Consider the following 16336-nt stretch of genomic DNA (forward strand, 5'->3'; position numbering starts at 1 on the left):
TGTTTGTGTACTAATATTACTGATTGTTTCTTGTTTCAGCTATTTGTACAAGAATGAAATCCAGTCAATTGACAGGCAAGCATTTAAAGGACTTGCCTCTCTAGAACAACTGTAAGTGCCTTTTCTCTTCTGTGCTGTCATCTCCATGGTTCCCCTGCAGAGGAAAAGTGCACGCCTTGATCCATACATCCTACCTGCATGCTCTGCACGTCTGCACCCCTGGGTTGGGCAGAGAGCCCCATAATCATTTGCATGTGAAAAAACCACAGTTGATGTCTGTGTCAAAATTCCTCATTTCTGTGTTTGTCTTTTATTTGTGATTTGCATTCCTGATGTCCCTTTACATTGTTACATAGCTTTGACAAAGGAGAATTATTGTGGAAAATGTTGGAAACTAATGTGTATTGCTTAGAGATAGATTCTGCTTTAATTTCTGCAGGTTTTTATTATATCTCACTTCCTTTCACTGCAGCAGTTACTTTGTTTTATGCAGCATAACTAAAGCTGAATTAGCCTCTGCAAGTTCAACCCTGTTTTGTTATATTTTGAAATAAGAATAGTTTTTTAAATAAAAACCTTGCTATAATTTATATGTGTTAATCATTGCCAGATACAGATATTTAAAAAGTAGGAAAGTACATCATTTGCAATGTAGATGTTTCAGTAATGTCCTCCAGAAAGATTGATTAAAATCATACTTCTTTTCCCATATAATGAAGAATAATTTCTACTGAAAAAGAATGAAGAATACAGTCCTAAGCATGACAAAACCCAGTTGTATTGATTCCATTAAGTTCAACTATGTTTTGTTGTATAATCACTATAGGAGAGGCATTGAATTGCTGGCGTGAGTCCAGAGAAGGGCAGTGAAGCGAGTGAAGGGGCTGGAGCACAAATCCTGTGAGGAGCAACTGAGGGAGCTGGGCTTGTTTAGTCTGGGCAAAAGGAGCCTCAGTGGAGACCTCATTTCTCTCTACCACTACTTGAACTGAGGTTATGGTGACCTGGGGAGTGGTCTCTGCTCCCAGGTAACCAGTGACAGGACAAGAGCAAATGGTCTCAAGTTGCACCAGGAGAGGTTTAGATTGGTATTAGAAAAAAATCTTTTCATGGAGAGGGTGGTAAAGCATGAAACAGGCTGCCTTGGGAAGCAGTGGAGTCACACTTCCTCCTGAGGAAGTGTTCAAGAAATGACTGGATATGGCACTTGAGGTCATGGTTTAGTGATGAACGTGATAGTGGTGCTAGGTTGATGATTAGACTTGAAATTCCTAAATGTCTTTTCTAGCCTTAACAATTCTATTACTCTATGATCAGAAAGCATTGCTCTACATTCATTGTGACAATGTTTAGAAAAAGGAAAAAACTGTAAATGTCTAGTTTTTTCACAGTTTGACTACCAAAAAACAGTAGCAAACCAATGAGTTTTGTAGTGTATAAATTGGGAGCTGAATATAAATTTTTAAACCGATGAAAGATATCAGTGTATTACAAGTGTTCTCCGTGTACCAGTTTCCTTGTTACTGTAAGCCTCTAATGGATATTAGTAGACACAGAGTGTATATGAAATAAAATGACACTTTATATGGGTACAAAATCATACATGCTCCTTTTAGAGTGCAATAGATGCCTTTTGAAGGAGGAACTTCTATGTAAAACAGAAGTGTTAATTATAAAGAGTATTTAAATATGTTTTTTTTTTCTTTAATGCCTTTCTCTTCCTTCTCCTTTTACTCTAGAAATTATTACTGCACCATATTGACAGCAACTGGTAGGGCTTACTTGCATGCTAATAGCAATACATAATTTCTTTGTAGAATTTGGAATACTGAGGCCCATTTATTGAATTACTAATATTTCCAAAAGAATGTTCTTCCCCATGCCACAAGCCCCATATGTACAAGTGGCAATATTTGTCCTTTTTTCTTGTGTTCTTTTTCCCTGTTGATCTATGTTATTACTGAAAAACATAAATCTGTTTGGAATATTATCACCTTCTGAATGCTCTTCTCGACTATGTGGCAGTTAAGCCTTTCTGCCTACAGTGATATCACACTGTATCAGCTTAAGCTCAAACTTTTGAGACATCCACATTATTCAGTATGAAACTGAAATTCAGACTCAGGGCTTGAGTCTCATCTCCAGCTGGGAAGATTGGATATGGAGCCTGGCAGAGTCACTGCTCATTGCCTGCCTGTGTGTCCTGTCAGCACCTGCAGCTGCTGGGGAATGGGGGGCAGGTGCTACCCCACTGCATGCATCAGAGCTCACTACCTTTTAGAGCTCTTCTGCTCCTCTCCTGAACACAGAACTTGCCAGGAGGGAAAATGGGAGTACATGAAGCCAGTAGCAGGCACAGAAATAAATTCAATGGAGAGTAAGCTTTGAGATTTTTAGTTTAGGAGAGATTTGGCATTTATGCATCTTTAGCATGAAAATATGTTCTGACTCTACAGGGTCTGTTTTATCACATTTAGCTTTGGAGAAAAACTGCTGACAAGACAAGAGTTACCCTTGGCAAACAAGTTTCTAAGTGTCCTAATTTCAGTTTTGAACTGCATTGACAGTACTAAATCAATGTTTCTGCATTTGAGGTCTCTGTGGCCACAAGTTATCGAACACATTTTGCTACTGGTTGTGTTAACTCAGCCAAATGCTGTTCTCAGTGCTCAGCAGAGTTCTCAGAAGTAGACACTGTGGACCACATTTCAGGGAATGACTTGTTTCACAGCTATTTCTTCTACTCCAGTGAAGAGAATTCAACTGATAGTTGCCTTTTAAGAAATATCTGATCAGCAAAGCAAATATTTTTTTGGTGATTGTTGTTGTTACCAGAAACTAAAGGTAGTTAAATGTAACTAAATTACACTAACTAAAACCTAAATGTACTGTTGCATGTATAAGGGACAAAACCCCCCAAAGTATTTACTGCAGCTGGCAGGTTCCTCCTTAAACCTCTGAAGCAGAATTCTTAGCTGCTGATGTAGTCAAAATAGCTTTTCCTTTGGAAATTTCTGCCAAGAAAATAAGATCTTTGAATCAGATCTTGAAACCTGTTTGTGCTAGGGTAAATTCTGAAGAAAAATTGCAGTTTTAGGTACTTGAACACACTGAGCCATACATACTTCGTCACCTAACTTTTCACCTGTGGCTGGGCATGAAGGGAGAGTGTTGATGAAAAGTAGCTGCTGAGTACCAGTTTAGACACTGTTAAATCTGCAAGACATATGTTTGGGTCTGGCACAGAGATCAGAAAACTGCAGGAAACTTGCATTTTTTCAGAGCAGCAGCCGGAAAGCAGACAGAGCACCCGAAAGGCAAGGAGGGCTGCCTCTGTGTGCCTGGGCTTAGACAGCTGCTCTGTGCCTCTGTGCCTGGGCTTGACCACTGAATCCCACCTGAAATGGCACAAATGCCTTGCTGGGGAGGTCATCCCAAGATCTAGCTCTAAATGGAGTCTGTTTCCAGATGTGTATACATTGCTTTCCTTCCAAATATCTGTCACATTTTTGAGATCTCAGCTTATGAGTTGTATGTATCAGGGACAAAAAGTGTACTCCACTATTTAACTAGCAGCATCCCCAAATATTAATGGACTTATTTAAATCTGTTTACCTAATCCTAGTTATGCATTTTCTTGTAACTTTCATATTAACATACTAATTTTGTTCTTTATAAGCTGTTATTAGTTATGCTGTAGTTTATGTACACGTATACATATTTTGGGGGAATTAATAGACAAAAACCTTAACTAACATATAGTGATACAGTTTGTTATATTAAGTCTATGTAATTCACTTCGTTTTCAGTATTTTTGAAGTGTTGCTATTTATTTTCTTGTTTTATACTACAAGTTCCTGATTTTTGCATGACTCTATGTCAGATATTAGTTAATTAGTTAATAAACAAGCAAAGGAACCCAAGAGGTATGACAGGGGTGTTGAGAAGTTAATCCTTATTATTCTACAATAAGATTAGCTAGGGACAAGAAACTGGAAACAGATACTTGTCTAGCCTTATTTTAAAAGTCTTCAGTGAGTATTCCATAATCTCCTTAAGTATCCTGTTCCAGTATTTTATATCATTATCACAACATACATTTAAATATTTTTCCTTGTGGTTTAAGGCTGCTACTTGTTGTCCCTGAGCAGGGAAAGCTCATTGATAAATATGGAACATATATGTTTGGTCATTCTTATTCAAATAACCAAAAGGGCAAACATGCTGTTTAAATATTCAGAACATGGATTATACTCAGCTAATGAGTATTTCCCCAAAGATGTGATGATGCTATTAGTAAAAGAACAACTGGCATATTTAATAAAAGTCCTCACCTACAAAAACTTCAAAGCTACATAAGATCTAATCCTAAATTTAATGCTGTGAAAAATGTCACTGGGACTGAATTTTACAGTAATTTTTTGTCCTACAAGATTAATAATAAGAAATCTATACCATGCTTGTTTGATAAAATCTTAATCTTCCTCTTGAGGTATTTCATTTGGACTTTTTTTCCTATAGGTATTTCCTTTCCTTCTATTTAATTCTTGATAGTGTTTTTAGAATTAAAAAGGAAAGATATGTTGGTATTTAAAAATCACTCTTGCATGCTTTTTCTTTCAATTTCATTATGAAAGTCTTTTTAATATCTAATTTATTACATGATACTACTATTTTTAATGCTTTGTACTCTGAACATAAAAGATGCCTATAAATATATGCTAGTGTGAGATTATTTCCTGAATATGCTTACCTTTAGAGTGAATTTTAAATCCAAGAAATTACCATATTAATTAAAATATTAAAATATACCTTTACAAAACTTTAAGGTGGTACATAGAATAAAATAGTAGAAGTGATAAACCTAAGTGATAAAACAAGAATTAAAGTGTAGGTCATAATGGCAAGGATTTTTTTATTCTCTTTACTGTAGACTTAAAATGCAGTCTGGTTTCTGCATCTATTTATTTTGAATTACAAATTATTTTGGCCAGATATTGATTAACTTGTTCTATTAATAAATTGCATGATAAGTTGCTCAGGGTCTTTTTTAGATCATAAATTAAAGACCTGAAAAGCCCAACTAATTTGTATAGCCCAACTACTATGAAGCAGTTAAGAGTATTTTCCAGCTGGATTTCATGATTTGATTTTTTTGAGCTACTTTAGACAGTGTGATATCTGATGAGGTAAAGTTAGCTATTAAAATGTTCTTCAGCACCTGAATTATTGTATCTGCAATGGTGTGAGCTTGTAAACAAGGCAAGGTTTATAACAGAAATATTTTTTTAAAATTTGTTTGGAAAAACAAGGTGACTTTTCAGGCACATATTGATTACATCTGTAATTCTAATAGTGAGTACTAAACAGCCATTATGGGCTGGGGCTTTGAGTTTTGCAATGTGTATACTAATTAAGCCATCTGAGAGAGGTATTCTTTCTTTTCCTCTCTTTCTAATTTCGCCCTGATTTGTGGCCCTGAAGAAGGGGTTGTGTGACTCGATGTATCTGCTTTTACCAATGTTATTTTTGTTCAAATAAGAGATGCCTACAAATCTTGCCTTGTCAATGCCAAAAAAGAACAGAAGATTAATCTGTTTGGAATATTAAGAGATGTGTTTGCGAGGTATTCACGTGGCATAAAAATGCAAGAAGAATTTAAAAGTTAAAAAGGAAAAAAAATCACTGCTGCCTGCAAAAGAAGTAGTGTTTATAATTTTTTTCCAAAACAAAAGCTGCTTCAGAGATAACAAACCCCATCTGTAGTTGTGCCTGGTTTTTCCCTTCATCCTTTTTCATTGCAGTGATCCCCACCTTGCCTTGCCCCCTCCCAAATGCTGCTGATCCTGGAAGGTAGATGAGCAGAGCCCTGGCTCGTGGCAAGCGGTGCCTGCCCACCTCATGGCTGGACCATGCCCAGTCCTTCCTCACTGAGGTCTCTCTTCTCTCTGCTGGCAAATCAAATGAGTCTTGCAGGAAATATCTGCCTTTGACATCTGTCTTTTTAATTTAGAAGAGATCGCCCTGTATTTTTAAAGGGGAGATGAAAACTGGCAATCCTAGCAAGGTGACGCAGTTCTTGGATCTTCATGCTAAACAAGACCATGCTCTGTGCTCAGGACACTCTGTGGCGTGGCACTGTCAGTAGGCAGGCGTGACACCCTGATGGGCTTGATCAGGCCCGTGCTGATTTATTGGCTTTTTCTGTGGTCCCCATTCACTGCTCCCTGGCATCGCTCGCTGGCTCGCGCTTGTCCTGGGAGGCTGCCAGGCACGAGCCTGGCTCCCCCCGCACGCGCCTTCCAGGGCTCCCTGCAAGGCTTGGCTGGAACCACTGCTGCTCCCACTTCTCTCTCTGCACAGCCACCATCCGGCTCAGCACGGGCAAATCCCCGTGTCCTTGGCCTTATCATGCTGAGGGATTGGTGTTTCAGGAGATACTGAGCTCAGAGTTGTTCCCACTGTTTTTAAATGACAGGCTTTTTGTTCTTCAGACCACAGTGATTTCTGTATAAACACATTCTCCAGAGGTTCCTGAGTTTGTCAGAGGTCAAATACAAAACTTGAGGGATTTTGAATACATTTGGATATAATCAAGATCCAAAGTCTATAAATCATTTTCACAGTTTCTTGTGCCAGTCTTATCCATACATCTTGTATTCTCATCTGCAAGGTTCAGGGGTAGCTCCACAAAATAGTAGATGCTGGAATGATCCTGCCTTTGCAGTCCATTTTCACAATAGTTACAGGTTAATAGTCTGGTTGATTGTCTTGTTGTTGTAACTTTGTCAATTTTACAGCATTAACAGCTGCGTAGATTTATTGTGTGTAATGTTCATAGCTTGGCATAAGCATCAAGAGAGCACCAAACAGCACCAGTTGGTATGAAGCCCTTTGTCTAAAGTCAAATTAGTCAAACTTGGGTTTATATTACAAATTTGGTTTTGAGAAGATTCACAGCTTTAAATGCCAGTGTTCATGGACTAGAGAAGATGATTTCTCAGTATCTTTTGAAATTTTCACTCATGGAAATGAAAACATTTGGCCACAAAAAATGTTATTGTGCTGGAAACTGTAAATGTTTTCTAAATAACCTCTAACATTTTTCCTATTAAAAATAATAATTTTCTTTTTTTGATAAATTGTTTCAAGCATGCATACAATAAACATCAGAGTTGGCAAAATAGCATTCAAAGTATTATCTCCAAAATTTCCACAGCAATGTTTGGACTTTTTTGCTTATATACACACACACACTCAATATAGTGATCTGCAAACACATCTTTGTTTGTCATGTCTTCTATTTCTCAGATTCAAGTATGAGATTCAGATGGTAACAGAAAAAAGCTGCTACGTCACTATGGCCATTTAGATCTGTAGACATTATGGAAACAATAAGTTCTTTAAAATATTTCACCAAGAAAATTGTTTCAGTATTTTTCTTTTTGTTTAACATATTTTCAGGTATCTGCACTTTAATCAAATAGAAACGTTGGAACCTGAATCCTTTACTCATCTTCCAAAACTTGAAAGGCTGTAAGTTTGTTTTTCTTGGGGTAAGAGTCAGAAGACAGCTTGCTTCCTTCTTTGAATTAAATCAAGCATTTTAAACGAAAATATAATATTTTTATCATTGCCATAGGTGGTTTTGAATAAATTTTTTTTAACTGTAACTACTACACAGTCTTTCCAAGAGCACTTTGGTGAGGCTGACCTTAGAGGCATGCAGAAGTGAGCGTTGCCTGTGGTTTATTTTTCTTTTGCAAAACTACTTCCCAAAGATCTGTTATCAATGTTTGGCCTAAAATAAATGTTATGAATGAAGAACTAGACCATTTATTTAGGAACTTTTTAATTTCTAATTTTAAAGCTTATGAGCTCCCTTCCTTGTAGTTGCTTATGGCTTCTTTTTCCCCACATGGACATACCCAAGTACACCTTGGAGGCCACCTAAAAAATACCAGACAATGAGTTGCTGAACAGGCTCATTTTCTTTATCCTAAATTTTCTTAGATTAATTTCTCTTGAAAACCTTCCAGAAGTATGTAAATTAAATGAATGCATCACAAAATCTGAATTATTACATGCATATTTCTGTGTTTTAACAGGTTTTTGCATAACAACAGAATAGCTCATTTAATTCCTGGAACATTTAGTCACTTAGAATCTATGAAGAGACTGTAAGTAAATTAAATTATTATTGAACTAATGAAATATTAAATAACCCAATTAGAATAATTAGACTGTATCTTCTCTTGCAATATTTATCTTCCTTGCAAATGCCTTTCATGGTGCAATTGCTTTAAATAATAATTTTTTTTCCTAACTGTGCTCCAGTTGTTTATGTGGATAGATTGAGAACATTGTTTTATATCTATTTTCTTTAGTTACTGACTGAAGTTTATTTCCTATATTGGGAATATTTGTAATCATTGTTTTATAGACTAAATAATATACATAGATTGTCCTTTGGGCAGTAAAAATAACACACATTCCTCTAATAAAAACTACCAGAATGCCTATAAGCAGGCAACCATCACCTGTATTGCCTGTTGACTGTTGTCTGTATTCCCAGATAAAGGCATTGCTCCATTTACAGAACCATGTTGATCCTAGAAAAAGATGGCTGAGGCTTGCTCACAGAGCTGTGGCTGCTCCTTGTTTTGTGCAGGCGCTTGGACTCCAACGCTCTCCACTGTGACTGTGAGATCCTGTGGCTGGCGGAGCTGCTCAAGACGTACGCGGAGTCGGGTAACGCTCAGGCAGCTGCTACCTGCGAGTATCCACGCAGGATCCAGGGAAGATCGGTGGCCACAATAACACCAGAAGAATTGAACTGTGGTGGGTTTGCCACTTCCTGATGGCTTATTTTTAATGCACTGCATGTACCTAAACTGTATTTTTTGGGGGAGTTAGAATTTGTTGTTCTGTTTAATAACACTGACCACCTCTGGATAGTATTGGTTATTTCTAGAAATCTCTCCACATTCCTTTTCTGGTTTTGTGTGCTCCTGACAGGATTGATTGCTTTTACCCTTCAGCCTATCTTTAATGAACAAATATAACTATGTTTGAAATTTCCCCTTGAAGAATGAAAGGTGATTATCCTGAAGAGTTTATTTTTCCCATTTATGTTTCAATTCTGATCATAACAGGATTGTCAGCTAGGGTCTATGGTGTTGCATTAATATTATTTGGTGTTGTTTATTCCCTTCTGTATGAGGGAAAGGAAAGAAGAAAGAAGCTTTACTGAATTGCCCCTGATGACACAGTTCTGGCCTTTAAAATTTTTGTTGATGTAGGAATTGGGGTTGGGCCACTAAATTTTTTTTTTGCTCAGGTATAATTAATAGGAGTACCCCACACAGGCACTGGAATCCTCTGCCACTGAGGATTAATAGAAAAGCACCTTTGTAATCCTTTTGTTTGTGTATATTCCTTCACCCTAGGGGTGCAAAAACTTGGCCCCATGGGCACCCTATGACTTTGCCTAGTACCTCTTGTGTTCTGAAATCAAAATGCAGATTTCTCATCAAGCTGTGGGCATTTGCCTGCCCACTCACATAATGAAGCCAAAGTATAAAATAAGTAAATTGTCCTTTTGGTTATGTGTTGGATATAATTCTGATCAAGAGAACTATGACCATAAGCATCTACAAGCTTCTTGACAAAGATAGTACAAAGGGAATTTGATGCAAGAATAATGCACATGGCATCCTACCAGCTCTTTGCACATCTAAGGAGCCTGAATATGGAAACTGCAGGAAGCAAGCTGTACAAATTATTCTGTGAGGCAGGTTAGGCACTGATACTTATCTAGAGAAGTTATTTTAAATGGCACTTGTGCTTGCTGCTTTAAAGTTTTTCCTTCATAGGCAATTTGAATCTCTGTTCAAATAAATAAAACAGCTGCTTTAGAACCTGATACAAATTTGCACAATCTATTTCCAGTCTGCTGAAAGGTCCTAAGGAACAATGAAGGAGGTCAGAAATCCCACAGTCATTTTTGCACAGGGAAAAGTGCATTTAATCCTGACTAAGCATATACATATTTAGTCATACATACAAAGTCAAAACATTTGTGAAAAATATTTTTTGCAAGATGTGTGGAAATATTTTTATTTACCAGTTTTTAGTAGTTTTAAAATAAGTAAGAGTTCCTTGTATGTTTTATTGTTGATATAGAGAGGCCAAGAATTACATCAGAGCCTCAGGATGTGGACGTTACCTCAGGGAATACAGTGTACTTCACTTGCAGGGCTGAAGGCAATCCTAAACCAGAAATTATCTGGCTTCGAAACAAGTAAGTTTGAAAGAGGAAGAGAGAAACTTGTTGTAATTACATTTGCCTGTGTGTGTGTACATTTCTGGGTGTATGTCCATGTGCTATATATGATAATATATGAAATAGTTACAGCAAAAACATGCTATAATTAAAATAAGCATATGAAGTAATGATGGCCCATAGCTTTTTATTAATATTTTTAAACATTTAAAAGCTGGTAACTAGAAAGTATTTTTACTCTAGTGCAATTTGTAAGATCTTCAGCTGTAGTATACCTGCAAAGCTGCTCACCCCTGTAATACTAAATCATTTATATCTAAGTGCCAGGACATGTGGACATATTGTATGTACAGTCTGTGGGTTACTTAGCATTTGCATATGTTTTGGAGTGGAGCAAAAGATACTTTAAGGACTCCAGCTGGATACAATTAAAGTTTCAGAGAACTCTTTCTGGAGCCCTAGCTCCTCAGAGGTATCTTCCCTCCAAGGTTGAGCTTTGTCCCAGGAGAGGAGAGAGACATCTGTTTCCAGCCTCCTCAAACCAGTACATGGAGGGCAGGCAAGTCTTTAGATCATAAGACTGTAGTGTAATTCAGGTTGGAGGAGGTCTCCAAGGTTAGAGGAGGTCTCCAGTGCAGCCTTCTGCTCAAAGCAGGATTATACCAGGTTGCTTTATCTAGATGGGTCTTAAAAGCCTCTAAGGATGGAGATAGCACAAGGTGTCTGGGCAACCTACTGTGTTCCTTTCCTTCACCACTTAGAAGATGGGAGAAGGTTCTATAGAGGATGACTATCTTTAAACAGCCCAAGGGCCAGCCTGCTGCAGAATGGCTGCTCGGGCTGTGCCCAGAGCCTGGCTCCCTCCAGCTGCACTGGGCACAGCACAGCTGAACCAGCCTTTTGCCAGCACATCACCCCCTTAAACTGGTGTGAACTTACAATGGACATGTGAACTGTGAGTTTACCATCAATAAATTTGACTTTGGTTTAATAATGCTCTTATACAAACCTGACCTGGAACATAAATTCCCTTACACTTTCTGTAAAGCATTTTAATTAGTCAGTTGCAGATGAAATAGCATGGTTTAGAGTCCTGGTTCTATATCTTTCTGCTGATGTCAGTGAGAACCCCTAGTGCAGCAAAGGCACAGCATTTATGGAGTATGTCAAGAACAGAGCCATGAACTTGAATGGTATAATTATTTCTTTAAAATTTTCTCTGGCTCAAGTATTTATAATGCACAAAGAAAACGTATTCAGAATACACATGTGAGTTTTAAGAAGAAATTTGAGCTTGGGGTGAGAGATTATTGACTCTGGCTTGTTTCCTGGCTGCATGAATGAGAACAGAGCTGTTTGCAAGGTAGTTGAATATGGCAAGATTTCAGTCAAAAGCCATCAGCCTGTTGAGCAGTATGTTGAATAGATCAGTAGGCTGGGCTTTGTACATAAAAGGCGTGATCTCATCCCTCCTCTGTGCTTTCTTCATCATGTAGTGAGGGGTAGACTGCGAAAAAGTTCTTTTAATAAACCCCCCTAAGACTTCTTAGGTTACATCACAGAAACTTTTCATCCATGACCTAACCTGAAGACCTGACCTTAACTTATATTTTAAACCAGTACAAAGTATAATCAAGTTCATTAGTGCTTCTTGAACAATCCAGGCAGAGCTTGGCACAAAGATAGTTTTATAGCAACTGACCTCTCTCCTAGCAGAAAGTATCTTGAATATTGAACTTGCATGACATACTTCCAGTAGAAACAGTTTTAGTTGTTTTGCTAACTAGAACAGCCTTTTAAAGACCAGGTATGTGTATTGTTCACTGGTTGCTTTTTTCCCTGTAAGCTATTCCTCATAAATTTATTTTAACTTTTCATTTTGAAGATGCATTACTTGCATAAGCAAAACAGTTTCATGATTTGTTTTTCCTCTTCTTCTCTTTTAGGAGAAAATGTAAAGTTCCATTATTTTTAACAAAGTAAAAGGTTTTTTTCCCCACAAGTTATTTTGGGTAATTTATCTCCTGGGTTTTATTATTTGGCAGTTTTCTGCACTTGTGATTTAAAGGTTTAACTCTAGCAGATCCTTTTCTTCTCAGTAATGAGCTCAGTATGAAAGAAGATTCCCGTCTAAACTTGCTAGATGATGGCACGTTGATGATTCAGAATACTCAAGAAACAGACCAAGGCATTTACCAGTGCATGGCAAAAAATGTGGCTGGAGAAGTGAAAACTCAGGAAGTTACTCTTAGATACTTTGAGTCTCCAGGTAAAGAACATTAAGTTTGAATTTTACATTCAGATAGAGAGTTGTTTTGATAATAAGATTGCTAAAAAATAAAATGCTTTGGCGCTTGACATGTAGATTTGTTGGGCTTGGGCATCTTTAGACTTAGATCATAAAGATATAATATCCTTAGAACAAAAATACAACTCAGCTGGTTAATTAATATGTTTATTGTAGTATGCAATTTTTATAATAGTCTTGTAGGCTGTAGAAGGGTTAGGAGAAGAGGCTTTGCATTGCAACATTTCTCAATGCAGTAACGTTCTCTCTGGACACCAAAAACCACAAGCTGCTGATCAAGCCATTCATGGAAGCTTCAGCACACCCTGTGCAGCCATCCTTGCTCAAGAACCTTTTAGCTCTGTCTAGCCAAGGCCTCATATTTGCAAGGACTAAATTCCTGTCCAGGACTGTAATGTTTTTAAAACATGGTCTTTGCTGTGAGAACATTTTGTTTTGACGCACAGCACCAGGTAAACTTAAAATGTCACTGGAAATTACTCATGTACTTGAGAAAGGTTACTTAAAACGTAGCTTAATCAGTTTTGGCTTTTGTGCACTTACAGCAATTTTTAGCCTGTTTGTGTTTTGAGTCTCAATGTCTATGATTCTGAAGAGACCTTTATAAACATCAGCATACGAGAGCAAACTGTTTGAAAATTGTTTTAATGGGAGTTGAGAAAAAAAACTTCAGAGCACTTACGAGCTTTTGCTTTTATCTATTGGTATTTGCAGTTAGATTAGACTTAAAGCAAGGCGCAGAGTTTGCACCAAGATTAAAGGTATCCTAGAGTCTGTTAAAGCTCTAGGATAACTGGGTGTCCCCAGTTATAGACTATACTTGTCTAAATTAGAGCTGTGCAAGCTAGAAGCTGTATTTAGGCATCGCTGTTTTCTCACAGCCAGGCCAAGTTTTGTGATTCACCCACAAAACACCGAAGTGCTGGTTGGAGAGAGCGTTACCTTGGAATGCAGTGCAACTGGGCACCCTCAGCCACGAATTACCTGGACCAAAGGTGACAGAACCCCTCTACCAAATGACCCTCGTGTCACCATAACTCCCTCAGGAGGACTTTACATACAGAATGTGAAACAGGAAGACAGTGGCGAGTACACCTGTTTTGCAACTAACACCGTTGATAACATCCACGCCACTGCGTACATCATAGTCCAAGGTAAATAATGTTAAACTGGGAGAGACATACTGCTTGAAATTGTGTGGATTTGTCTTTTCTTCTGAGTTGACTGAGCCAAACTAAAAACATAAGAGTTTTTACTTCTAATTGCACTATTGTAGTTCATGGGGAAGTTGCTATACATTTCACACAGAGTAAGATATTACTTACTATTTCCCTGAAAATTATGTTTCAGTGATTATTATCAGAAGATTAATGTTTTCAAATGTTAATTTCTTATGTTTTGTTTGCATGAAGGAGCAAACAAGAATTGTCAAATTTTTGAATGATTAAATATTTTCCATAACAGGCAGAAATGCTAGAGATTAGAATTTGTGCCTGGAGAACTAGAAATGGAGTTTTGAATACAGATCTGTGCCACTTTTCTGTTGTAGACACTTCAGGGAATGTGGAAATATTTTCTGCTGAGTTTGATAGAAGCTATCATTCTGCCAGCAGAGGCATTAGCACAGCTTTTCTGCAAAGCGAAAGTCAAAGTACTCTAACTCGTGATTGCAATAATTTTGATATTGTATGTCAATAGTGTGATTATAAAGTATTTGAGATCAACTATCAGAAGTCTCCTGTGTATATAGATAATATTTTTTGCAAACACTTTCATGCTGGAACTTTTATTTACAAAATACTTTAAGTAACCTTTAAATTTATTTGCTTCCGTTCTCATGTTAAAATCTTTAGTTGGCAAACAGTTAAGATTGAAAATACCTTTTAAATGAGTTCTAAAGCTATACAAAACAACTTCTCTGTGTGGTTTGTTAATTTATTACCAGTGGATCATTGCATTTTGAGAGCTGAACAAATACTTTTCACACAGTGAGTAGTTAGTGCACAGCTTTACTGCCGAATCTGCCCCATGCTCCACTCACTGCTTTCATGGAAGAAAAGAATCAGCTCAAGAAGGTTTTGATTACATTACTTTTTCTTCACAATTTAACTGGGAAGTTTTGAGAGAAAGAGAAGATAACATTTTTAATCCAGGGAAGACTCTATGTTTGATTCAACAAGTTTTACTGCGCCTCTTATTTTGGATCTGTCACAGTAGATCCCACGTGCCTGCGCTGACATCAAGGCCAGGTTGTGAGAGAGATGTTCCTTTTGCACAAGTGGCTGCCCTAACTGTCTTCTCTCTGGCGGTCACAATGTAAAGAATTCCATTAGCATCTCTCTTCCCACCAATATGAGCTATTTCAACTTACACAGGAAATAGTATGCAATTTAGTCATGCATTTTTCAATTGTCTTTTTGAAATGGCTTTATTTCCTCTTCTGTAGCTCTACCTCAGTTTACTGTCACCCCACAAGACAAAACAGTGATCGAAGGACAAACTGTTGACTTCCCTTGTGAAGCACAAGGTTATCCCCAGCCTGTTATTGCCTGGACTAAAGGAGGTAAGTGCGTTCCATTCTTACTTTTAAACTACCAGGATAGTCTAGCAGTCATATTGGAATCACCTCTTTACTGAAAGGAACTGCATGTATTTATTTAGATGCTTCAGTCTCTGAAGGAAACAGAGTTAATCTCTTTCTCCTTTAGCTGGGTAAGGCAAGGTATCCCACAGGAGATAGCTGCTCAAGCATTTTTCATTATTAGATAAAAAAGAATCACTAAAGTATGTGTCCATACATACTTCCTAATAATAAATGTTTCCGAAATTATTAGATTCCTAATAATAAATGTTTAAAAAATATGAGGCAAATTACATGTAGCAGTATGTATCACCGCTGTTGTACTGCAGAAGGAATGGAGATGGCTGTCATTAACTGGAGGTCTGAAATTAAGTGGGATGTGCTCTCTTCAGAAACCAGAACAGTCCAGCCTGTACTGTACCAGCATCTCTGTCACTTTATGCACATTGACAGAAACAACGGGGTGCACTCTGCTGACTATTTTATCAAGTTACGGCTCTAAAGGCATTAAGCCAAATCTAGCAGGAAGAAATATTGTAGTGGATGTTTTATCAGTAAGTAAAATAAGTAAAAATTCCGTTTGATTCGAGTGAAAAAACTCTAGCAAGCTAAATAACTCTTAGGAAATTCTAAATTATCGTACATAAAGCAGATTCTTAACAAATTGATCATCATTTTGATGCTGATAATGTCCCTGTTTCTCTCTCTGCTTAGACTGCTCCAATCCAATGAAATGTTCAGAAAGAAAGGATAGGGTATAGAAAGTTATGTAAATCCATTTTTCTTATATTACACTTTTTTCAGGACCATGTCTATATTTCTGTAGATTATCTAGGCCTAGGCCAATGAGATAAATTGTGTCTTGCACACATGGCAATAATATGATATGAGCAGTAACACATGTTGGTGTTTTTATACCTTCTCATTGGATGCTTTAGCATGCTCCTTAAGGAAAAATATTTATTTCTACCATAAACAGAGAAGAAATGAGAATTATGATTGTGTGCATATGCATAATGTGTTTGCTTTTCATGTTTATCTTCTTAGAAGTAAAGGTTTTAGACTTCTTTTCTTGTTGTTTGTTTTTGATTTTTTTATTTTAAGAAACTTTAATATTTTCCGGTGTTTTATCAAATTTAAAACCCGGGTTTCGCTTTTTTGG

At 37.2% G+C, this 16336-nt stretch overlaps 1 protein-coding gene across 1 annotated transcript in view; it reads left to right on the plus strand.

Annotated features, from left to right (window-relative positions):
- Positions 1-16336, plus strand: part of PXDN (peroxidasin) — an 82575-nt gene that overhangs the window by 33812 nt on the left and 32427 nt on the right. The window contains exons 4-11 of the mRNA XM_036380787.1: positions 40-111; positions 7465-7536; positions 8109-8180; positions 8672-8841; positions 10186-10303; positions 12385-12554; positions 13475-13747; positions 15040-15156. Of these exons, the coding sequence (XP_036236680.1) occupies positions 40-111; positions 7465-7536; positions 8109-8180; positions 8672-8841; positions 10186-10303; positions 12385-12554; positions 13475-13747; positions 15040-15156 (1064 nt within the window). The remainder of the gene's footprint in view (positions 1-39; positions 112-7464; positions 7537-8108; positions 8181-8671; positions 8842-10185; positions 10304-12384; positions 12555-13474; positions 13748-15039; positions 15157-16336) is intronic.

Source organism: Molothrus ater, chromosome 3 (genome assembly GCF_012460135.2).
Source record: "Molothrus ater isolate BHLD 08-10-18 breed brown headed cowbird chromosome 3, BPBGC_Mater_1.1, whole genome shotgun sequence".
Lineage (NCBI taxonomy): Eukaryota > Metazoa > Chordata > Aves > Passeriformes > Icteridae > Molothrus > Molothrus ater.